Raw genomic sequence first — 23,383 nt, forward strand, 5'->3', positions numbered from 1 at the left:
TCTGAGAAATTTTATCTCGCAGTTTCGTTGCTTACATCCATTTCATTGAAATTCAATTAGTACTATCCGATAAAGTAAAGAGAGCCTCCTACTTTTAAGGGATCTCAATCCGTCATTTGTACTCCAAGTGTCCTCGATTGCTTATAATATAACCCTTTTACAGATATCGTGTCCACGGACATGTGTAAATTTATGATTTTATTCTATTTTTCACATTTTTAATGGGGAAAACTGTCCAAAAATCTTAAATCTATCATATGGAGGCGAATTCAGTTATAAATCTTCAATTGTGCCAATTTAGTCCTAAATTTTTTGAAGATTTGTCGATTTAGTTATAAACATTTTGACGATTTGCCAATGTAGTCCTTTCGTCCAACTATTCAATAATAGGTTCATGATTAAATTGACAAATCGTAAAAAATATTTAGGACTAAATTGGCACGATTGAAAAGTTTAGAATTGAATTGGCCTCTGATCAATACGTCTAGGACTTTTTTTTTTTTGACAATTTTCTTCATTTTGAAGTATAGATAATTCCAATACTTTTATCGTACAACAATGAATTTACTGAAACCTTCTAACTGGAAAGCCGAAAGCAAGCCCAACACTAGTGCAGCCGAGATTAAACAGAACGCTTGGAAAATCACGACAAACCCAAGATTTTGGTAAAAACCCGATCTCCAAGCATCACCCAAACCGGCAAAACACAGCCGGCCCAACCACGAATTAAACACAGAACATTACAACTCAATCAACAGGATTGCTGAGAGAGCTCTAGAGAGGATCTTTTCAGTGGGGTTTCGGGTTTAGGATTTTCTGTTTGTTTTGGTTTTATAGGGTTTGTTAATGTTCTTCGAATGAGCAATGTTTGTAAAATGTGCATAGTTGGTGGTCAGTCTCGTGGAGAAATAAGTATCACTCACTAAGGTTTTGGTTTGCCCAATCCTTTCGTTCAACGTATCAAGTTTCATACCGTGTGACGCTTATCAGGAGTGTTTCGATGTGAAAGTTTTGTTGTAACCAGCTTTTGTTGGCCTTACTTTATGTTGGGGAGAAAGGACGGAGAAAGGACAACAATTATCTGTTTAAACCAGTTAATGATCGATATCTTTTCAAAACTCAGCCAACTAATCTCAAATTAACCCCAACAACAACTGGTCATGATATTCTAGCAATATCAACCTCAAACCAGCAAACATAGTACTGAAGAAAAAGGCAAAGCAGAAAAACAGCACTCACAAATTTTATGTGGAAGTATCAATAAGGGAAAAATCATGAGGCTGCTCAGAAAAATTTCACTAGTCAACAAAAATAGCAAGATACACAATAGTTCATCTCTAATCACACAGCTAGAGGCTCTTCACAGTAGTAACACATCAATATATCATTGCCACAAAAGTGAATTCATACAAAGAAGCAATAAAGATCTAATTGCCGCCAAAAAAATTGGGAGACAATTTGGTTAAGGATTTCAACAAACAAAATCGATCAACTTGTAGATTTTGATCTCACAAACAACATACTAAAATTTCAGTCAATTCCGATAAAGTTTCACCGTCGAATCTAGACTGCCTTTTCTCCTCTTCGAAGCTACGCTTCTACCTCTTTTCTCTACTTCAGCGGACACTCCTCTCTCGAGGAAAAGGTACCAGATATAAAACAAGCCTTAAAATTTGTCAGAAGTAGGGAAGTTTTGATATCACGAGTCTTAAATGTCAATGCTATTTCAATGTAATACAGGCTCCAATGCACCTAAATGTTTCGAGAACATATTATTGTCGCATATTAGAAGAGTTCTTATAAGAATATATTATTTTCATGTCGATGGTTAGCTAATCAAACTATCTCTCCTCTCATCTTGCCTAACCCAAACCCTTGCAGCGTTCTAACCATGAGTGCCGTGGCCAAGGTTTGAACTTTGAACGTTGGTGTTGCTCAAAGAAGACTGCCTTTCCAGGTGCCCCTATTCATTCACGCCGTCACTCCATTTTCTTGTGGACTTGAGAAGCATTGCCTTCTATGATAATAGTGTTGTCTATTTTGGTGTTGTTTTTTGTAGGAGTGTTGTACACCGATGTTGTCAAATTCTAAAATGTATAAATGTATGTCAAATACAGTATTGTGATGTTTCGTTAATGCAAAAATATGTAATGTTTTCGACATTTAGTTTACGTCCAGAATTTAGAACAAAATATCAAACTTGATTATGACACTCCTGAACGTTAATAACTTGAAAGTGATAGAATTTAGATAAGTTTCGACACATTTTTCATAAATAAATAAATAAAAGGAACTCTTCATCTTATTAGACAATGTTTAAATTATCTTGACAAGGTAAAAAAAAATACAAGTAGTGGACATGAATACCAATTGCATTTAAATATAAGCCAATCAATTTGGGGAAAAAAGTGGCCTAATACACTAAAACAAACCCCAAGTTTAGGTCCAGTCCCAATTCTACATAAACTTTTTTGAGTTCATGAAAACCCTCAACTTATATTCAAGTCACAATTCTATCCAAAACTTTTTTTTTTGTCCCATGAAAAACCTCCATTAGGTTATGTCCATGAAATTATTTTAGTCTCATAAAAAACACAATTTTTTTTATTAATTTTTTAATATCATAAAAACGCAAAATTTTACTTGAGTCATAAATCTTCCCTCGTTAACCTTCCGTCCAAAATTTCTCATTGACAATCAAGAGATGGAAAACTCCCAAGCATGAGTTGTTCGAGCGTCCCAAGCTGAGTGTCCCGAGTGCAAACTCTCTGATAGCGAGAGATGGAACACTCACGAGCACAATAGATTGAAGGCCAAGCACAAAATCGAAGATTTCTGACCAAGATGGAAAGTAGACTCTCTTAAGAGTAAGAGCAATTGAAGAAAGCCAACCCTAATTGCTCTAGTTTTTACTCAAATTTCAGATCCAAGAAGAAGTTGTTTGGGCAGATGTGATAATTCAACTCCAAAAGACTTCTTCTTTGATCTAAAATTTGGGGAAAAACTAGAGTAATGACGTGGAAATGCCATGCAGGATTACTAAGGATGATTTTAGACGGAGGGTTAATAGTGGCAGATTTAGGTTTCAAGTAAAAATTTATGATTTTTAAAGAGAAAAAAAAATTAGTGTAGAATTAGAACATGACCTAAAGCTATAGGTTTTTTATGAAACAAAAAAAAAGTTTATGGTAGAATTGAGACTAGATTTAAAGTTGGGGATTTTTTATAAGAAAAAAAGTTTTGGATAGAATTGAGACTGGAGCTAAAGTTGAAATTATTAACAATATTAGGCTAGAAACAAATTATAATAGTCGAGGTCTTGTTCTCCCACAAATTAAATTAACAAGTTGCTATGCATCTTCCACTCATTAAATGTTTAGTGATAAATTGACTTTAACGACAAAAAGAATGATTAAATCGACTTGGATCAATAAAGCATGCATTCAGAGTATGTGTCATCGCAACACGTGTACACATTTCTAGTTCTTTATAAGTAATTCAATTTATAGGTTTTTTTATGTTTTTTGCTTTATTTACTAACATTTTTATTGTGTTAATTACTTTTTTAAATGACGTGAAGTTTTATCCAAATAACACATACATATGAAGAGCTTAAAGTTGATTAAATGAGTCAGTATGGATTTTCCTAGATTTGATAAATATTAATGTATTTTAGTAATATGGTCGAGTTGGGTATGGGTTGGGTACTGGTTAGTTCGAGTATGTAAAATCTGTATTCATGCTGCTCCTTCCTTGTATCACAAGTTTACAAGTCTTTTTTTAACTGAAAATGCTTACTTTGTGAGTTTCTCCTCTCATTGATATTTTGTAATTTCTTCCACAATGTTCTGGCCTTAGTTTCCTGAGCAACAAGATGAAAAACATTATCATCAATCCATTGTCAAATAAATCCAACCGTTTTCTGATTTATTCACTCCCATTCTTTATCATCTTTGTCTTTTTTAGACGCATCACCATCGATCGGATCATGCAAATCCTTACGGGTGTAATATATATTCTATCCGAGTTTTCCAAAAGAGTAATTTGAGGCCTTTAACTTAAACATGGTGCAGCTAGTTTGATCCATCACGCTAGCTTTGATACCACTTTATTGGAGAGAAAGGATAACAAGTTACTATTCAAATCTGATTAGGATCAATATATATCTTCTCCAAAACTCAACCAACTAATATCAAATTAACTCCAGCAGCAAGCGGTCACAATATTTCAGCAACATCAACCCCTAATCAGTAAGTTTAGTGCTAAAAAAAAGAAGAAATAGAAAAACAACACCCACAAATTTTACATGAAAAATCCAACGTGGGAAAAACCATAGGCCGTTCAAAAAACTTCCACTAATCACCAATAATAGCATAATACACAATAATTCATCTCTGGTTACATAGCTAGAAGCTCTTTACATCAGCAAAACATCAATTTATCATCACTACAAAGACAAATTAACACAAAGAAGCAAAAAATTATTAACCATTGCTAGAGAAATTCAAAGACAATTTGGAGAAGGATTTTAACGAACAAAACCAATCAATTTATAGGTCTTGATCTCACGAACAACACACTAAAAATTTAGTCTATTCCGACAAAGTTTTACCGTCGAATCTGGACTGTCTCTTCTCCTCTTCGAAGCTTGCTCTCTGCCTCTTTCCTCTGCTTCAGCGAACCTCTTCTCTCTCTCTCTCTATCAAGAACGTTCAACACATTTTCTTCTTTCTCTCTCTTTTCTTTTTCTTAAGATGATGAGTTGGGCCTCATAAGAGGCACACCTAGCCCAACACCTTATGCACGTTTACGCTGAGGCTCCGTCCTTCTCTCAATGGACGACCACGTCAAACCATCCAACCCCAACGACGCAATCCCAGCTTAATTGACCCGTACGTCGCACGGAAGTCGTCTCGATAACGAAACGAGAGATACCAGAAGCAACGTAAAACCTTGGTCCCAAAGGAGAAAGGAACTTGGGCGATCGAGATCTCTGGACATGACAGCCTAAATCTTTAATAAAGTTGGAGCCGAAACTTCCTACGCTCTTCTCCCTTGAATTTGTCGCGGTCGCTCCCTCTCTTGCTTCCAACCAAAGGCTCGTGAAGAACCTTAAAAGTGTTTCCCATTTTAAAAGCAAAAGAATTTGGCTTGGTGCTCCGCTGCTCGATGCTCATTATAAAATAATGTCCATTTTTCAGATTAGATTCGCCGCATGTAGATCGCCTTTAAATAAATTTACCTATGCAAGAGCGAATTAAATGCTGCACATCTAATCTAATCTAATCTAATCTAATCCTTAGATTAATCTTGGTCAGGTCTTCACAGAAGGAGAGTGTTGGCATTCTCTGTTTAGAGTTACTCTTGTAGTTTCTCTTGTTTATCATCTTTAAATCTTGCGATTTGGGCACGTCGACTTTTATTTGATACGAGACATTTAAATTTATCTCATATGTGTAAATGTTGAACTGTTAATATGCATATAGCACTTTTGCAATTTGAGGCCCCGCCTGATTTAATAGTTCGCATACAGGGTAAAAGCACAAAATCGATTTAATTAAATTGCCGGGTGGTGAGAGGCGAGTCGAAGCGAATATACCTCGGCTATATATAATTTTTTTTTCCGACTTCACCTTGAGATGGATGGTTCGAATCTCGCCGCGACCATCTTCTCAAGTCCTATTACATCATCCTCGGTGTCTTTTTGTCCGATCGTTATCGTCATTCAGGACGTGGATACTCCGCACCGCACGCTGCACGGCGCACGGTGGGTACTTCCATCGGCATCTCAATAGATCTCCACCGCTGATTCACGAAAACGGGGTTCGCTGCCGACGGCCGAGATTTATGGAGGCACCGAGAGGAGCGACGCGCACCGAGCGCGGGGATCTTCGAGATTTATGACGCGGAAAGTGCCCGAGCCATATTAATAAAATCGTAAATGAGAAGTACCGAGTCAAGGAAATTTCGTGAGGGCCCGGGAATTGCGTGAATCGAACGTCCTTTTTGGACGAAGTAAAACGAAGCGAATGCAGACATCGATGTGGAGGCACCTCCAGATCTACGCCCCCCCCCCCCCCCCCTCAAAGCACGGGTCGCCCCCCCCTCACGACAGACGTCTGCGGTAGTGGAGACGTTGGACCGCACAATATTCAATGACCACATAGAGTCACCCACTAAAGTCCAGCAAATTCAAATCATCAATAAAGTATAGTCTGAGATACGCTATTTCGCGAAAAACCCAGGTTCCGAAAATCATTTTCCTCAAGACGACCGCCCGTGCCGCTTGTAGAAATGAATGGACGGAAACTATTTTTATTGTTCATGAAAATATATAGGTATAAGTTGTCGTCGATAATGAAATTATTTTTTGTTGGCCGATTATTCCAATCGATGTAACAAATTATTTTTAAAAAAATATTGTAGGAATCTTTCATTTTCCGCGAGACAAACGAATCTGAACTCGAATGGAATCTGTCTTTTTCTCATTCTTCTCGTACTTTTGAGAGTATTTTTTGGAGTATACTTTCACCTGTGTCGTGTGAATAGGCTCAGGCGATTTCCGTGAGATAGTGTGAGGGATGGAGTATACTGATAGTGTGAGGGATGGAGTATACTGTAGTTCTGCATTATAGCACAACAATATAACGAAACGCGAGCTATGGTATGCGTCACCTTGATTTGTGCGCGTAAATTTTGCCCGATGGGGATCAGGTTACTAAAGTTACGATTTGTTTTTCGTTGATGTGCTTTGACCGATAGTCGATTGATTTCCATGTGGAAGGTTGATGCGTCGGCTGCGTTACTAACTGAAGCGAAAGTCCATTGCCTGATTGAAATCAATCGAAAGTTTAGCGATCGCCGGTCGAATTCCCCCTTCTATACGTGATAAGTATGCTTTTGTGACCGAGTTCTTACGTGTATTTGTTATCACAACAAGAAAAGATTCACGCATTCTGCGCATCCAACGGTGAATGTGTAAAAAAAAAAAATTCATGAAGACCCGGATGACAGAAGCATTGCCAGAAATGCTGACTGCTGCTAACTAGTTGGGCCTACAAGATTTAGTTAAGAAGTCAGTTGCTTGTTGATGAGGAGACCGGGGAGACTCGCACTAGTGCGAGATTCGAAACGTGCCGCTTTAAAAAGCCCGGCAACACAACGCTCTCCCTGCAAGCATACCCTTCCCTCTCTCTCTCTCTCTCTCTCGCTACAGGCTCTTTCAGGGGCAGCTTGTGCTCAAACCTTGGCTAGCTCCAGTGCATTAGCAGGGGAAATTTCTTGCCTTTGTGCTTTTGTGTTGTGCCAGAGAGATTTGAGCGAGAGAGACCCTCGACAAAATGAAGCTGTTGTGGGTTGGGATTGTTGTGGGACTCTGTCTCGGGGAGATGGTGAGTGGGAATGAGCTGGTTGGTTTCAATGCGACAGAGCTGTCCCATTTTGAAGCTCATGGAGCTTCCCTTGCTAATGCTAATGAACCTCTCATGGTTGGCCTCACTCTCATCCAAAGTGCTGCAGCAAAAGGAGCTGGTAACACCTCATTGCTTCAGAGATCATGTGATGTTAGAGTGCCTTTGCTGGCCTTTTTTGTCATTCCCTGTGAATTTGTACACGACTGTTATTTTTTCTGGGGCTCATGTCTATTGTGATTCATTCTTGGAGTGCTTAAGTATTAGCAAATATTTTTAGAGCAAGAGCTTCCGACTTCTGAGTTCGAGTTCTCTATGCCCCATAGTGTCCAGAAACTGAACTTATTTCATCTTTAGTCTTGATTAGATGCGCCAGTCTATGCGCGAGCAGGAGTTTTAACGAAATTCATTCAAAATCCTGCAGCTTGCTCATTTCCATGTGTCTAATTTTGCTCTTCTGTACTTAAGATTCAATCTTCGTTGAGTTTGAGCAATTAAAGTTGTAGATTTGCATGTGTTGTCATATTCTGTCTTAATCTGCATTTCTTGTGCTTTCAGTCTGTTTGGATGGAACATTACCCGGGTATCACTTGCATCGTGGATTCGGTTCAGGAGCTAACAGTTGGCTCATTCAGTTGGAGGTTAGTTAAAGGAACTTGTGGTCTCTAATTTGTCCGATGAATTGACAGCTTAATAATCATAATGGCTGTATACATCCCATAACATGCTATTATTACTGGTGCTACCTTTTGTGAATGTACAGACTTCAAAGTTTGATATGTCATCGCGATTTCATAGTAGACAGTCCTTATTAGCCCACGTACAGGAAGCATGTGGACACTTGTCTTAAGCTTCCTTTTGTATAATTGAACTTTACAAGACATATCAAGCCTTTCTCTTCGGAGATGTCTGATGAGTGCTTTTCTCCACATTCCTAAGAGACAACAAAAATGGCAGTAAATGCAAAATATGCAGTCTCATTCATCAGTGATCCTCTTGTGATCTATCTCGAAGAGAACATTGTTAGTCTTGTCTCAACAAATTACTTGCAAAAAGAACAACACGTGATTTTGCTTTTCCCAGGAGTCGGAAAGATAGCTGATTATATGATTGAAACTTTACTTTCTGAGGTACCTTATGGCAGGGGGGAGGATGGTGCAACAATGTGAGATCTTGTGTTTATCGGAAAAATACTCGACGTGGATCCTCTACATACATGGAAAAAGAGATACCCTTCACCGGAATACTGAGCAGCAGCCCTGAAGACAACCCTGGTTCTCTTCATGCTTTGCCTAAAATTTATTCCCAACTTTGGTTCTAGTCTTTGAATTTTCCTTTTGCTTCTAAAGGCTTAGCTTTAAAGGACTTCCAATGTGCAGATTTTTTCAACTGGAACAGAGTGAAGCTCCGCTACTGTGATGGTGCCTCTTTTATTGGGGACACTCAAGATAAGGTTCATTTTTTGTCGAACTTCTCAGTCTCGTGATTCTATGTTTGATAAATAGAGGTCCTTTGATAGAGATATCACATCATGCAGTCATATGTTGTTATTTTGTGGACCAAGAAAGTTTTCCTTTTGCAGTAGAGCTTGTTTGATTGGTTGACCATCTTGTGTTTCTTTTGTTGGTGTTTGTCTGCTAGATGTCAATTGCCTAACCGCATGACCAATGTTCAATTAAATTGATATAGCATCATTTGAATTGGCTAATTAAGCGAATTAGGAAAAGACTTTCATCTAATGTTAGCTTAGATTTCATTTAGCATGTTGATTTTAAAGTATAAACTACTTTAACTGAAGGATGCACAACTAGAGTTCAGAGGACAGCGCATATGGTCAGCTGCGATGGAAGATCTGATGTCAAAGGGAATGTCATCAGTCGAACAGGTTGAACACAAGTCTCTTCTTCTACTGCTGTGTAATCGTCTTGATCATTGAACCTCTGAATGTTGCTGTCTCTATAGTCATCTTTAACTCTTTTTGTCTGAAATTTTTGGGCTTCCAGGCCCTTCTTTCTGGGTGCTCTGCTGGTGGCCTGGCATCAATTCTTCACTGTGACGAGTTTCGTGATCTATTCCCTAAAACAACAAGAGTGAAGTGCTTGAGTGATGGCGGATTATTTCTTGATGTGTATGTATTGATATGCCTTGATTTTGTCCTTATTTCTCACACTTCACTCAATGAAGCATCTCATAAAATGTCTCTGGTGGCTTTGTTTCCCTGTATTCTAGGCTTGATGTATCTGGTGGGCGTACCCTCAGAAACTTCTACAGCGGTGTAGTGGATTTGCAGGTACGAGCACATTTTATTTCTCCTACACGTTTCAGTTTCAAGCTCCGGTCAGCCAACTTTTTCAGTTAAATTTATGCCATAAATCTAGGTTGCTTGAAGAATAGGGTCACATACTGTATGTCAAATCTGCTTTAGAATTGTTAAGCCATTTGAGAGTAGTATGTCGCACATGATGATATGCGATGTGTAGAATTAGCAAGTAGCTTTTTGGCTATTAGCAATGGTTTATGTATTCACATTTTCTTTGATTTCAGGGGGTGCAACAGAACCTTCCACGTACGTGCACCGATCGCCTTGACCCTACACTGGTATTCCTTTGCTGTCAACTTGAGTCCTTGAGTTTCCATACATACATATCTTGCTCTCATGAGTTTAATCATGGACACAGTAAATGCAGTTACTCATTCCCAAATTGATTTTCCTCTCTCCTAATGTTTATTCTTCCCAGTGTTTTTTCCCACAATACTTGATTGCCAGCATCAAGACCCCGCTATTTCTGCTCAATGCAGCGTATGATTCATGGCAGGTAACAACTCCCTTCTACAGAAAGCAACATCATGCAATGCATAGGGCAATGAATTGAGCTACCCGTGAAGATTTTAACATCATTTATCTTTTTATAAATCAGATTCAGGCCAGTCTAGCTCCACCAACGGCTGATCCTCAGGGATATTGGCATGAATGTACATTGAACCATGGCAAATGCACTTCGTCGCAGATTCAGTTTCTGCAAGGTGAGTTCTGCTTTGGCCTTATGCCAAGAAGTAATAAAATATGCATCCACAGTGGACCTATTAATCATGCTTATTTGTTTCTGCATATCTCAAATAGGGTTCAGGAGTCAAATGCTGAATGCGATCAAAGATTTCTCTCAGTCTAACCAAAATGGTTTGTTTATCAATTCGTGTTTCGCCCACTGCCAGTCCGAGAGGCAGGACACTTGGTTCGCCGACGATTCCCCACTTATCGGAAGCCAGGTATAATTGTTGTATCCGATTCTAGCATCATCCTCACTTCATGAATATACTAAACACTCGTGCATGATCCAAGTTAAACAGAGAACAACACCTTATTCATGTTATTAATTCACAACGTTGATGTGCAGCCAATTGCAATTGCTGTTGGGAATTGGTACTTTGATCGAGCAGTGGTGAAGGCCATCGATTGTGCTTACCCTTGCGACCACACCTGCCACAACCTTATCTTTAAATGACGGGACGATTCATCGGAGTTAACCCATTCACAGGACAGCTCTAGGGAAGTGATATACGCATACTTGGTCGGCAGAGGAATTTGCAGTTCATAGATAGTTGATAACAGACAATAAATACTGAAGGCTGCTGAGAAGTGCAAAAATTAAAGTCAGCTAGTCTCTTTTCATTCCTGTGGGGGTTGCTTGCTTTAGTCGTACAGATGAAGCTACAATTTTGCTCACTTGTCAAAGTTGTTCTCCAAAGTATCTCACTTGTGTCTGCACTAGCCAATCCAATATTGTTCATCAGGTACATCAAAAACGCCGTGTTTATGGGATTGTATCCCTCGACAGTGATTTCCTCTATTTGTATAGCAATTCTCTCAACATGTTTCAGTGACTCAGTGTTAGTACATGCACATCTTCCCTTTCAGCTCCACTTTTCCTTTTAAAGTGAACAGCAAGTTGCTTCCTAGTTTCTTGTCATAGTACTCTATCGAGACGAGTGGGAGCACGGATCGCTCGTGAGTGGAATGAAATGTGAATATCTAGTCATATTCACGATGATATTTCTATCCATGTAATCGATGAGAAGCTAAAAAGAACGTGTCACGTATTAAACTAGTAGCTTTTTCTTTGAGATGTAAGGCTAGAAAATTAGATTTGTCTAAAATGAAAATGCTTATTGGAACGTCGGGAGCATTAATTTTAGTGAAATATGGAAAAATATTCCGTATTGTGGATCGCTTGGAAAATTGTCTCGCACATAACTAGAGAAAATTTTCAATTTTAGTATGAAAAGAGCTGGAGAAATTTGCGATGAATTTTCCAAGGAGATGATTATTAAAGTTTCTCAACTACCATTTTATCAACTTGTCAATGGAAAATTTACTTTCCAATCTTTCTGCTGAGTCATATCCACTGAAAAAAAATGAACCAAATCAATCTATGAAAATCAGTGCAAAAGAAACTGTAGCTTTTATCTTTTGGAAGATGCTGATGAAACCAAGCTTATGATGCGTGTTAGCCATCTAATCTTGCATCCACAGAGACGGATGGAACCAAAAGTAAAGTTTGAGGTCTAATCTTAATCATACGGACAAAAAGTTGTCCCAGGCGAACCAAAACGAGGCATGGATTTTCTACGAATGAAGTCACCATCTCAGCACATGCAGGTCATATTACTGACTAAACCTTACAAAAATCAATACCCTCTTAAACTGTTGTGTCATGTGTGTCTCCAACATCCGAAATTTAAAAAAAAAAAAAGAAGAAGAATAAAAAATGAGTCCACAACGAGACACCAAGAGACATAGTTGCACAAGAATGGTATTTATAATCATGATGCAACTTTAACACATATTTGATGCACAAATGGGTGAACACATTTAAGCCCTAGGGATCAATCTCATACGTTCAGTAAAACAGAAGGGAATAAAAAAACAGAGGGTAAGAATTGCATCATTACCATTTACAATGCACACACCTGCCAAAAAGGGAAAAAAGGAAGAAGAAGAGGGTTGTTTGGAGATTTCTTGTTCATACTTCCTTGTCTTGAAACTTGTTCTTCACAGGCTCCAAAGAAGACGACGGATTTTGCCCTGAAGAAACAGCAATTACTTGAAGAGTCTTGCCATACGTGTCAGAACCTGGTGACGCTTGCAGAATCTGATCGTGTGGGCAATTGCTGATCAAGCCACCACCAGTCCCTGAGCATGTGCCTGCTGATGGTGTCACGTCACTGTGCTCCAGTTGAGAAGCTTCACTTTGTGAGAGGTTTAACACAAATGGAGTGTGGTGGAGATATTCGAACCATTTCGCGACTTCTGCATCACACACTGATGGGTGAATCTCGGTTTCTTTGTCAACTCTCCCACAGTCGGCCAATAACCATGAGATTGGAGAGTTTTCAAAGATTAGATCATTCTGCAAGTTAACAATGCTGCTCCAGTGGCTACTATTATCGCCATCGATATTGCAATAAAAGTTGTCAGCGGGTCTATTGGGCTTCAGAGCTGAATGGACCTGTTTTGGACTGATATCTGAGGAACTCCAATTGCAATTGTGATGTAGAGCAGTATTTGAACTTGCTGATAGACCCATGGTAGTTGAACATTTCAACTTCTGAAAGCATAGGTCGCCCGCCATATCTGTAGGCTGAAAACAGGTGATGAAGCTTCCATCATCAGCGATACCGGGCTTCCTGATTGAGAGCTCTGGAAATGAAGTCACTCTCAGACTCTGGCTGCTACTTGTAGAACTGGCCTGGGAAAGGTTCGGTGTAGTGGATGCAACAGATGCTACATCATTGCTTTCACCGATTGCATGAAACTTTACTTGGTCATTGTTTTCAACCTTAGAGAGGGGCTTATGTGTATTGGGGTCAATCCCATTTTGCCTGAGCTTCTTCTTTATGCAGGAGTTCCATAAGTTCTTTATCTCGTTGTCGGTCCTTCCAGGCAAATGTGCTGCAATCTGTGACCATCTGAAAGAAAGAAACACCCATTAGACTGCTTCATTTTGGAGATATTTTTTCGGTGATTGAAAAGAAACATATTAAATGTATGTTTTAAGAAAACTCTTCTTGGTTTTCAGTTTTGTCCCCATGAAAATGGACGATAACTGTTTCGAGAATCAAAGTCCTGAAGTGCAAATGCTACCGGTTGCCTAGAACTGCATGGAGTTCAATTATCAAACTCTCTTCCTGCTGGGAGAATGCACCTCTCTTCAAGTCAGGCCTCAGATAGTTTGTCCACCTTAACCGGCAACTCTTCCCACATCTTTGCAAGCCTACATAAATTAATTACGACATATGAAGCTGGCCAAAGAAGAAAGAAAATCATTCTCCACTTTTTCATTACTACAAAAGTGAATGGACTGACTTGTTTGATTTACCTGCAAGCTTGGGGACTGAGCTCCAACACCCATGTCCAAATTTGGTGATGCAGTTCAAAAGTTTCTCATCTTCCTCAGGCGACCACAGACCTTTCCTCAGCTTCTGTTTGTGACAGCAAGAGTGTCTTCCCATGCAAAATGCCTAGGTTTCAGGAAGAATCGCTCTAATATGTCAGGCAAATGAAGTGGAGAATGCGTGAAAGGAATATTGTAGGTAGAGACAGCGATAGATGTCGCAGAAATGAAGTGTGAACGTCATAAACTAGTTGAATTTATAAATAGCTTACTGGAAACAAGAATTGTTTTTTTCTTCTTTCTTTCTTTCTTTCATCTTTTTTAGGGGCTAAGATTTCAACAAATAACAAATCAGCTTTGCGGGCATTTGTTGCCTAATGAAGATGCGTGTGAGCTCCACATCAGCATCATGGGGCAGACAGCATCGTCGATAGACGGTCCAGATTCAGGTACTATATGACCTGCATGAGTCCCATCAGAGGTTTTAGTCTCAATGAATGTGTCAACTTAGCGGGCCTACTGGATAGATATTATCATTTGACTAAGGATATGTGTAATCACAAAGATTGCTTGTAGCCTTGCTAAAGAAATGCTGCAAATCGGAACGCGATGGTAACTGGTAATTGTGAAATTCATTCGCTCCATGAATTCTAATTAGGGAAACATGTATGGCGTATTAACAAGCAAGTTATCTAATTGTATCAGCAGATGCTTGAAGCATTCTTTGTCTCTTTTGAAGGACAAAACGGATACAATCAATAGACCCCTTCTTTTAGGACCTATTTCTGAACCAGATACCAGTCAAATACGACTAAACCTCATTCCTTGTGGCTCTTTCAGAAAATTTACGAATATCGTGAACACTTCCTGAAGTTCCATAATAGGTCCAAAAGCAGAAGTACTCTCAACGTGTTAGAGACATGGTAGAATAGGAGAATTGGGACATATCTTACTCTCTCATAAAGTTGCAAGAGTTTAAAGAATGCACAGTGATAGCCTGATATAGAATTGTCCATTCAAGAAATGCAAGGGTCAATTGTAACTGTTTTGATAATAATGATAACAAGAGATGAAACAGTGAAGTTACAGATTGATTTTCATTCCAAAAACAACTAATGACTCAAATAAACTTTGAGGGATAGAAAAACACAAAAACCAGAAATAGCCTCTTTTGGTTTCTCTCTGGCAAATTTCCTCTCGAGTTAAGAGTATTTTCAGAGAACTCTGATTTTAAATTCTGCTTAGGCCTGAGAGGTTGGGTGATTCAGCAAGACTAGGCTAAAACAGCTCATTTATCAAAGTATTCGAGAAGAAACTTGTTTAGCAGATCCAGAACATGTTGTACTGTACGTGACAAGTGCAACTATAAAATGAAGTTAACTGTATGTGCAGTTTAAGAACTGAAGTCATGTCATAACTATGAAAGGCAAATACATTATTCCCTTTTGCATGTTCTCAAAAGCAAGGAGAAATAAATCAAATTCCGTAACTATAACTTTGCACTAACTACTTTTTTCCTCTTCGCTTGTCTTGACATCATGATCGCGGTAAGAACTGGTTATGACATTTAGTACAAATTTTTACCTTCTCTACAGAGTTTATCTTAAACATTGCACACAATGTGTTCAAAGGCGTGGCAGTTCTAGGAAATAAATGAGAAGCAACAGCTGCTATGTTATGTTTAACTGTATCTTCTGGGATTGAAGCTGTACAAAATCATTACTGACATTACTATCATGGATGAGAGTGCTCTCCACGGCCAGAGGAGAGAAGAAGCCAAGAAATCGTTAAAACGGGGTGGAGTTTGGTGAGAAGTTTCACACCTCCATTATTATATACATTGAAATACTAGTACCAATTACATTAATCACTGGCCTGTCAGTTTGTTCATTGTACTTCCAGACATGAAGCTTCCGTGACCTTTGCTAATTTCCCAATTGAGACAAACGCTTTAACAATTTGACTTACATTTAAAAATGAAAGTAAGTCCAGATATCCATCGTGCTTATGAGAAGAGTGGTTGCTGTTGCAAAAAGTTAACTGCCGTGACCTTGTCGCTCCCCTTCCAATCTAGGTTAATAATTTGAATAATAAGTCAACTTTATTGATGGTTAATCTGTCAATTCACTTAGTTAAGTCGGTGCGGAATTCTCTGAAAGGTGAAGTGTTTTACAGCTTTAATGCTTGGAATAAGCGTAGATATTCATTGTCAGAACTGGGCAACCATCTTCTGATCTCATCATCACCTGCACGCACCAATACATGTTGCTCTTGTTACTTCGATTTCCAACTCTGGGTTCAGTCACTTATGCAGACTATTTTTACAACTTGTGGATCTTGCTGTCACCGCTGCTGACTGCTATCTTGAGATATAAAGATGAACTTTAGAGGCATTTTTCTGGTGTTACTTTGCAATATGCTCTTATGCACGAAGAACCACAGAGAGATGTAGATTCTGATATCTTTTTTCGGGCCATCCATCATACTTTTTCGCGAAAGTGTAATGGATACGATCTTGGTGAAGCAAATTAGAGGCCAGTTGTGATGGTTAGTTATGATGGGGAATAAACCCATGCTTTTGATATCAATGAAAGGAAAGACTTGAACCTGCTTCACAATCAAATTGTCATTTGAATAAGAGGGGGACATAATCTACATGTCTTTGAACAAAAATTTCCTACCCTTACGAGTCATCAATTTCCTAACACTTCTCGAGTGCACATCGAGACAACTAATCGACAAGAAAGCTTACGACAGTGGCATTGTAGGCAGCACATCGCCATTCTTACATAGAGCAGATATCACTATCCCTAGTAGAATCACATCCAGTATTTAATATTATTTACATATGAATCAGATACTTCACCCTATACATAGTGCAGATAAGAAGTTAATTGCTAAATATAGGTCTATGGTGCCTTTTTATCCCTTTCAACAATCATTATTTGGCTAAGAAGATGGACAACATTGGTGTACTAGGCATTTTCAAAATAAATGAGGGTCACGTTCGAGATGATGGTCCTGAATGCTGAGTCATCCTTCTTAATTGGCCCATTTAACAGTATTTGGAAACATAAGCACATGGATGCTTTGCTATTCAAAATCACAAGAAAATTGTTAATCGTTTTGTCTTGTCAAGACCAAAGAGCAATAATGATGGCAGCATGGCCATCGTTATCGTGACTTTTCTTACCATTTATAGAAGCTTAAGATCTCCAGAGCAATGATGTTTAGATAAAAACTGCTGTTCAATCTCCACTTAATTCCTGTATTGAGCATTCTAATGAGTTTTAGCAGCAGTGATCTTATGCAAAGAAGGAGGGCTTTAAATGGGTGGTTTTGGTTCTTGTCAAGTGGCAAAGGACAAGGAAGGCCCCAAATCACAGTACAAATTGACTTTATTAAGAAGGCAACATGATAAGAAGTCTTTCCATCCTTTTTCAAATCACATCAATTATCAACAAGCTTTGCCTGGTTGAAGTGCTCCCTTGTCCCCCTATCTTTACATAATTGCCACCTCACTTTTGGTTTGTAGTGGGAAGTGACGGTCAACTTTTCCTGCAACACTTAAGTAATTGCTTTTTCTTGGGTCTTGGGAGCAAGCGTTTGCCCTTAATTTCACTGTTTCAGATGCTCAAATGAAGCTCTAGAGTGACCCCTTGGAAAAGCAAAGCCACTTTTCTTATGAACCTTGTGTCCTGCTCTTATTGGAGAATGGCTTGATTAACACACTAAAAGTTAAAAGACATTGAGCAAATTCAGATGAGAAATTCTTTGGGACAAGTAAGTAATGCCAACTCTTCTTCGTCTCAATACATATCTCTAAACACCACGGAGACCTCTAGTTCTCGCTTAGTTTATATAATAAATTTATCATTCACACTTTTTCTTTGCTTTACCATGATGTTTATGACTGTATCTAGGACTTTGTTGTAGTTGTTTATTTATGTACTTCTGACACCGCAGTATGAATCGCTGCGCTTAAACCTCTCTTGTAGGCAACATAACCGAATTTCAAGATGATGAATAGAGCAATCATCTAGTTCCTTTTCAATTCTAGCTATGACAGTATTTTGCTCAATCCTGACATATTTGATGTGGATGAAAGCCATTTCCTGCATTTGATGTCTTCTTAAGACGTTTATTTCAGAGTGGTAGCAGTCACAGAGAAGAAGAGAGCATCACAGGCCATGACAAACATATTAGCTCCATCATGCAGCATCGGCTAGATATTCTCACTTGCTTTAAAATGGTCGGGACTAGTCCACGAGGTATTCTTGCTCACCTAGACCACACAAAGAGTCAAAACCCTGTAAAGAGCTTTCTGGGCATTTTGCTAGTCCAGTAAGATTTCCGCAACTTGAAATGTTGCCATGCTATGGTTTTCCGAAATTAGGACAATGGAAACCAAAATGCCTCGAGATTTTATGATTCAAGGCACCATGATAATTAACCATGCATGATCAAAACGATCAGACACAACATCTGTTGGACGAGCTTTGCTCGCTTCACTGTACAACTCCGTATGTTAGGACTCAGGAGCTAAGATTTCTGACATTTACTTCCACATTGTTGAAATTGCCAAGTGCCAACTGCTGAGGATATCATCATCAGCAGGAGAACAGATCTACTCTGTGTATAGGCAAAATCGCAAAATAACTCTTTGGAAACACTAGGAAGCCAATGCAAATAGTATTGATTCAAATTTATCGAGAGTTCAAGCCAAAGAGCACCATGCGTGAACAAGAACTTAAGACTCAGGTAACACTAAATTAGCTCACTAACTCTAATTGAGATGCTAAAATGCCAGAACGACGATGCTCCGAGGGCAAGTCATAATCAGTCATTGCAGAAGCAGCCAAGTATCTTAGTACTTTACATACAAGATCAAGTCGTCAAGATTTGCTATTTGTTAAGTATAGCGTAAGAGAGGAGACTTGCACTTGCAAAAACACATTTCATTTACGGTGATTGAGAAAACATTTCTTTATTCTATTCTTACATCAGATTAACAAATCATGCTTAATTTGTTATGTAAGACAAATCTAAGAGTCAACAGTAAACTAAGCTTCCTCCGCCAACCAAAATCTGTGCTATGGCTAGTTGAACAACACCTAATTCAACCGGTCATTGTAAAATTTTAACCTCGTTGACTCAGACGAGGATTTCCAGATGTGTAACAGAAGTTGCAGAGAAGGCAAAAGAGGGAATCTCTGATGGTGGTACTCAAGCAAACAAATACCTCCCTGTCAAGGTCCAATCATGAACTGCATACAAAACATCAAGTTCAATTATTTCTCGCTTCAGCCCATAAACAAAGATGATAATTCTTCGAAGTTAAAAATATCACCTGATACTTACCCACAATCTTCTCTAACCAGTCTAGTGCTGTTTCGGTTAACAGAATCAGCAACCCCACCTACATTGATATCAGAGTCTGGACAAGTATTTTGCACTGATGCAGACTTTTGAAAATCGCCATTTCTTGCTTGGAACTAGAATAAGGAAGAAACTTTTAGAGGCTAATAATTGTGTATCATACTACTTCATGCACTTGGGAATCAATAAGAGGTAAGCTTATTGCATTTTGCTAATTTCAAGACTATTTTACTAGCGTCTCCTTACAAAACATTATTGTTTATGGTGTAACCCCATCAATGAACATGGTAATTAGTGAACCTCATCAATGGTACACCCACATCCCTATAACGCATAAACTCAGCATCCTATTGAATACCCCAAGTAAGTAGACACCAACGAACCTGAGTGGATGTATGATTTGTCACGGAACTGGCACTATTGACATTCTGCATCGATTCCTTTAGACTAGAAGTGATGGCTGCATCCGTATTTTCCATAGTACCAGGCCCTACAAAGGCAGAGGTATTTGGCCCTGTTCCTGGCTTTAGAGGAGGCACTCCTGGGAATGGAATTAAGGACGACAGACATGGCATCGACATAGGAAGTCCTTGACCAGGAAGACCCATCAATGGAAAGTTTGGCGCAGCCGTACTGTGCAAAGCGGTTGAGGCAGACACATGAGGCACAGGGACATGTGTTCCACAATTTACACCAACCATGCCCATGCCCATACCCAAACCCATCCCGATACCCATCGGCGAAAATTGAGCCATCTGTGGTGGATGAATTCGCTGAATTCCTGTCGGAAACATCATTGGCGGCATGTACAAGCCATTTGCCAATGACATCATCTGGTGAAAGAGGGGAAATGGACAGAAAATGCACCTTAGGAAAGGTCTAGTTTGTCTACAAAAAGGTCAAACAATCATTTTTATTGTTCCTTATTTTACAGAGAAAAAGAGAGGAGGCTGGTGTACCTGAACTTGGAGTTGAAGCGTCTTCAGATACTCAATGGCCTCATCAAGCATTGATGCTTTGTCCACCTTGCAATAGCAAATTAACAGAATCAGCAAAATAAATGTGTTAGACTGTCAAGTAGTAAATGATTCCCTTAACAGAAGTCTAAATGTTTGAATTGCACCTAGCTCATGCGCGGAGGATTGAGTGTTGCATAATGAATATCGACACTCCAAGCAAGGAGTGGCAGATTTTGATTGACGGTTTATGCTTGATGTTCAACTTGACATCAAAAACAACATTTAGTTACAAATTCTACTTATACAATGCCAAACAGCTTCAATTAAAGTTTAATGTCAAATAGTGAAACTTATCTTGAAAGGTCACGAAAAAAAGTGCAAAGCTTTTTTTTTTTTTTTGGGGGGAAGGGAGGGGGGGAGTGTTGCTGGGGGAAGGGGGGAGGAGAGGAGAAGTCATGAAGCAAGACAATCAAGCACAAATTATCAACCTTATTGCAATTTGGTATAAGTTCTTGCAATGCACGCATCTTCTCGTTGATCCTGTCCCTCCTTCTCTGTTTATGATGGGGCAGGCAAATGAATTTCCATCAGACTATGATAGGGTGAAAAGCAACTTCATATGACAAGAACTGATAATATAATGACAAAAAGGAGAAACCATATATATATGATACAATTATTGAATGCAAGGTACATCCATACCCTTTCAGATAAATTATGTACTTCGGCTGCTCGGCTTCTCTTGGAACTTGTACTGCGAGCAGCTGCTGCTGCTGCTTTTTTCATGCCAACGGAATCTTCATCAACATCCTGCACGTAATTACAATTTTTGTTAGAAAATGGAAGATTAGATTCATGAAGACACCTCAGAATGAAATAGGTAGAAACATTAGACTAACTTCAGCAAGGGCTTCAGAATTGTTGGTGCTAGGACATTTCCTCTTTAAACTGCATGGTGGAGCATCTGAAGCTCTCTCCGCACTGTTTCCTGAACAAACAGAGGAAGAAGCAGCTGCAAGCTCTGTCGTCTTCTCATTATCTGGTGATCCTTTACTTGAACTCGCACAACAACTTTGATCAGCACTTTTATCATTTTTCAAAGCATCTTCTTGGCAAATCAAGGGCTTCGAGGTAACCATCAGTTGCTCCCTTTGGACTTGGCAATTTGAACTTGCTTCCGTCCTTGGACAAACACTCAAGTTGCTCGCCAGATTATCAGCAGTAATGCTTTCATTAGCTGAAAAACACTTTTCTTTGCAGGCAGCTCTCTCCAAGATCGATGAACCCGAGCTACTGGCTCTGGCATTATTCTCTATATTGGCGTGGGAAGGAGCGGCTACTCTTGCAAAATGAGAGAAGTGGATAAAATTAGAATTTTTGGCAGACAGTGTTGCGTCCTTAGCTTGACCTTTTTCACTTGTAGATCCGACTGCTAATCTCGGTAACCGACTAAAGTCTCCAAAAGTAGAATTGTAGGTGATACCGCATTTACTAGAGCCGATAGTATCCATGACTCCTTGCTGAAGAGATGGCAATGCTGTATTCATTCCCGTTCCAGTTATCTCAACGTCTGCAGCAGAAGGAACCTTGGCACTGTTCACACGCTCTGGACCAACCTCTTTATTGTTACTCTTTTGGGTTGAATCAAAACCATACAGATTGGAAAGCTCATTTACTGGGACACCCGACAATTCCGGAAGGAAATCAGAGCTGTAATCATTTCGTAAAGGCTCATTGATGGGACAACTAAACCAGGGCACAATATCCTCATCATGGGTCAAACACATTTCGCTGGGCGGTGAGGACATTGGGAATTCACTCAACCCAGAGTCCAGCTCTGCCTCAAACTTTTTAGAATTTGAAGCAGCGCCATTGCCCACATCTTTATCGCTAATCCAAGGACTATGAGAACTGAGTTCAGACGGTAAACCAAAACTAGATTGGCTCTTTTTGGGTCTACTGGACTGTCCTTGCATCACGGCCTGACCATTTTCCCATATAAGCTCAACAAACTCATCCTCTGGTCTGCATATAACACACAAATTGCGCCATAGTCGGATTCATCATTAATAGATGAACTCGGAACAATAACTCACACAAGCTGAATTTTCCAATAAAGTACGGGATAAATATAACTTACATGAATGACAGATCTGCTAAACATGATTGGCCCTTGTCTTGGCTTGCTTTGAGCTTCTCTTGAGCCCTCCTATATAGCTCAAACAATGGCATTTTGCAAGAGCTGGAACCACTGCTATGTCCTCAAAATATGCATCAAGGAACAAACATAAAGAGGCCAATCCTGAAGAACCCGGAAACACAAAGTCCACAAGTGCTCAAACTTTTTCTCTGCTTGAGCAAAACCCCACTTCAAGGCAACTCCAGGAGGAGAGAAATTAGCAAATAAACAAAGAGCCCTCCTTTTATAGTCACAAAAATTGCAGTGAAGTCGTTATCAATACGTTTACAATGTTTAATGTAGTTTAATAAGCACAATCAAAGAAATATAAAGTTTTTGGTCAAAACAATTATTTAATGCTTCCAAAGGACGCTCTCCAAAAAAAAAAAAAACCGACTCGGAGTTGAGTACTTTCTTGGAGGAAAGTGAGATCCTTTGCACTTTATTGTACCAAAACTTAGATTACCCAGAAGAAATAAATCTTCATAGATTATGGAGGATCACGCAGCTCATAGAAAACCGCAAAAAAATCCCATCCTTCCACAAATGAGCAAGGTGAGAACACCAGAATCGCATGCATATGATTGCAAGGGAACGAACTTTGAAGCCCCCCTCGAAGTAGTCGAACCACAAGCAACACTGATCCACATGCACTGAAAAGACTGTCGAAGACGAAGGGAGAGAATCGTAGAGGTTTGGAGATCATGAACGGGCCAAATGGACGTGGAAGAAGGCGAAATATTTGCAGAGCTGCAAGAAGAGGAGAGATTGCCGAGGAAACACTAAAGTTCGTGCCTTTTTGGCTTTTAACTTCGGTCAACAGTGACTTGCTGCTGCTGCTGCTGCAGCAGCATAAGGATTTTTTGATCTAAATTTCAAGGGAAAAATACATAGAATAAATAATTATAGAATCACAAAAAAAGATATTTTGCAAAAGGAATTTGTTGGGCAGCCTCCTTACTATACTTGTTAAATATAATTTTCAGTATATTAATTATTCCTATGACACATATAATCGATGTTTTGAAAAATGACATTTTTGCTTTTGTAAGCATGACACTTCAC

The 23,383-nt window shown here is 39.2% G+C and overlaps 3 protein-coding genes across 3 annotated transcripts; 1 reads left to right on the forward strand and 2 right to left on the reverse strand.

Moving 5' to 3' along the window:
• The first annotated feature begins 7,171 nt into the window (after positions 1-7,171).
• Positions 7,172-11,291, forward strand: LOC115678161 (pectin acetylesterase 12-like). The gene is made up of 12 exons (XM_056310311.1): positions 7,172-7,530; positions 7,968-8,050; positions 8,554-8,683; positions 8,789-8,862; positions 9,208-9,294; positions 9,413-9,537; positions 9,639-9,699; positions 9,954-10,007; positions 10,148-10,225; positions 10,328-10,433; positions 10,531-10,676; positions 10,805-11,291. Exons 1-12 carry the CDS (start codon positions 7,341-7,343, stop codon positions 10,910-10,912), a joined length of 1,242 nt encoding a protein of 413 aa, XP_056166286.1. The 5' UTR covers positions 7,172-7,340; the 3' UTR covers positions 10,913-11,291.
• A 916-nt stretch (positions 11,292-12,207) lies between these two features.
• On the reverse strand, positions 12,208-14,037 carry LOC130137839 (transcription factor MYB61-like). Its single transcript, XM_056310312.1, has 3 exons — positions 13,787-14,037; positions 13,552-13,681; positions 12,208-13,376 (listed from the first exon to the last, which is right to left on the reverse strand). The coding sequence occupies exons 1-3, from the start codon at positions 13,917-13,919 to the stop codon at positions 12,431-12,433; spliced, it is 1,209 nt and encodes a 402-aa protein (XP_056166287.1). The 5' UTR covers positions 13,920-14,037; the 3' UTR covers positions 12,208-12,430.
• Positions 14,038-18,744: 4,707 nt separating this feature from the next.
• LOC130137837 (transcription factor PIF3) lies at positions 18,745-23,144 on the reverse strand. The gene is made up of 8 exons (XM_056310281.1): positions 22,280-23,144; positions 21,039-22,164; positions 20,842-20,949; positions 20,628-20,693; positions 20,140-20,205; positions 19,564-20,013; positions 19,163-19,296; positions 18,745-19,068 (listed from the first exon to the last, which is right to left on the reverse strand). The coding sequence occupies exons 1-8, from the start codon at positions 22,369-22,371 to the stop codon at positions 19,062-19,064; spliced, it is 2,049 nt and encodes a 682-aa protein (XP_056166256.1). The 5' UTR covers positions 22,372-23,144; the 3' UTR covers positions 18,745-19,061.
• Positions 23,145-23,383: the final 239 nt, after the last annotated feature.

The sequence above is a fragment of the Syzygium oleosum genome, unplaced genomic scaffold (genome assembly GCF_021117445.2).
Source record: "Syzygium oleosum isolate NSW1041296 unplaced genomic scaffold, Sole_v2.1 Sole_v2.03, whole genome shotgun sequence".
NCBI classification, from domain to species: domain Eukaryota; kingdom Viridiplantae; phylum Streptophyta; class Magnoliopsida; order Myrtales; family Myrtaceae; genus Syzygium; species Syzygium oleosum.

What these genes read in the sequence shown, in the direction of transcription:
- LOC115678161 (XM_056310311.1), top strand. Translation starts at nt 7,341, where the DNA reads ATGAAGCTGTTGTGGGTTGGGATTGTTGTGGGACTCTGTCTCGGGGAG. An exon ending in ATCGCCTTGACCCTACACTG is followed by an intron (nt 10,008 to 10,147) that starts GTATTCCTTTGC and finishes TATTCTTCCCAG; the next exon opens with TGTTTTTTCCCACAATACTT. An exon ending in CAGCGTATGATTCATGGCAG is followed by an intron (nt 10,226 to 10,327) that starts GTAACAACTCCC and finishes TTTATAAATCAG; the next exon opens with ATTCAGGCCAGTCTAGCTCC.
- LOC130137839 (XM_056310312.1), bottom strand. Translation starts at nt 13,919, where the DNA reads ATGGGAAGACACTCTTGCTGTCACAAACAGAAGCTGAGGAAAGGTCTG. An exon ending in CTCAGTCCCCAAGCTTGCAG is followed by an intron (nt 13,682 to 13,786) that starts GTAAATCAAACA and finishes TAATTTATGTAG; the next exon opens with GCTTGCAAAGATGTGGGAAG. An exon ending in CATGCAGTTCTAGGCAACCG is followed by an intron (nt 13,377 to 13,551) that starts GTAGCATTTGCA and finishes TCTTTCTTTCAG; the next exon opens with ATGGTCACAGATTGCAGCAC.
- LOC130137837 (XM_056310281.1), bottom strand. Translation starts at nt 22,371, where the DNA reads ATGCCATTGTTTGAGCTATATAGGAGGGCTCAAGAGAAGCTCAAAGCA. An exon ending in TTAGCAGATCTGTCATTCAT is followed by an intron (nt 22,165 to 22,279) that starts GTAAGTTATATT and finishes TGTTATATGCAG; the next exon opens with ACCAGAGGATGAGTTTGTTG. An exon ending in CAAATCATACATCCACTCAG is followed by an intron (nt 19,297 to 19,563) that starts GTTCGTTGGTGT and finishes TCCTTATTCTAG; the next exon opens with TTCCAAGCAAGAAATGGCGA.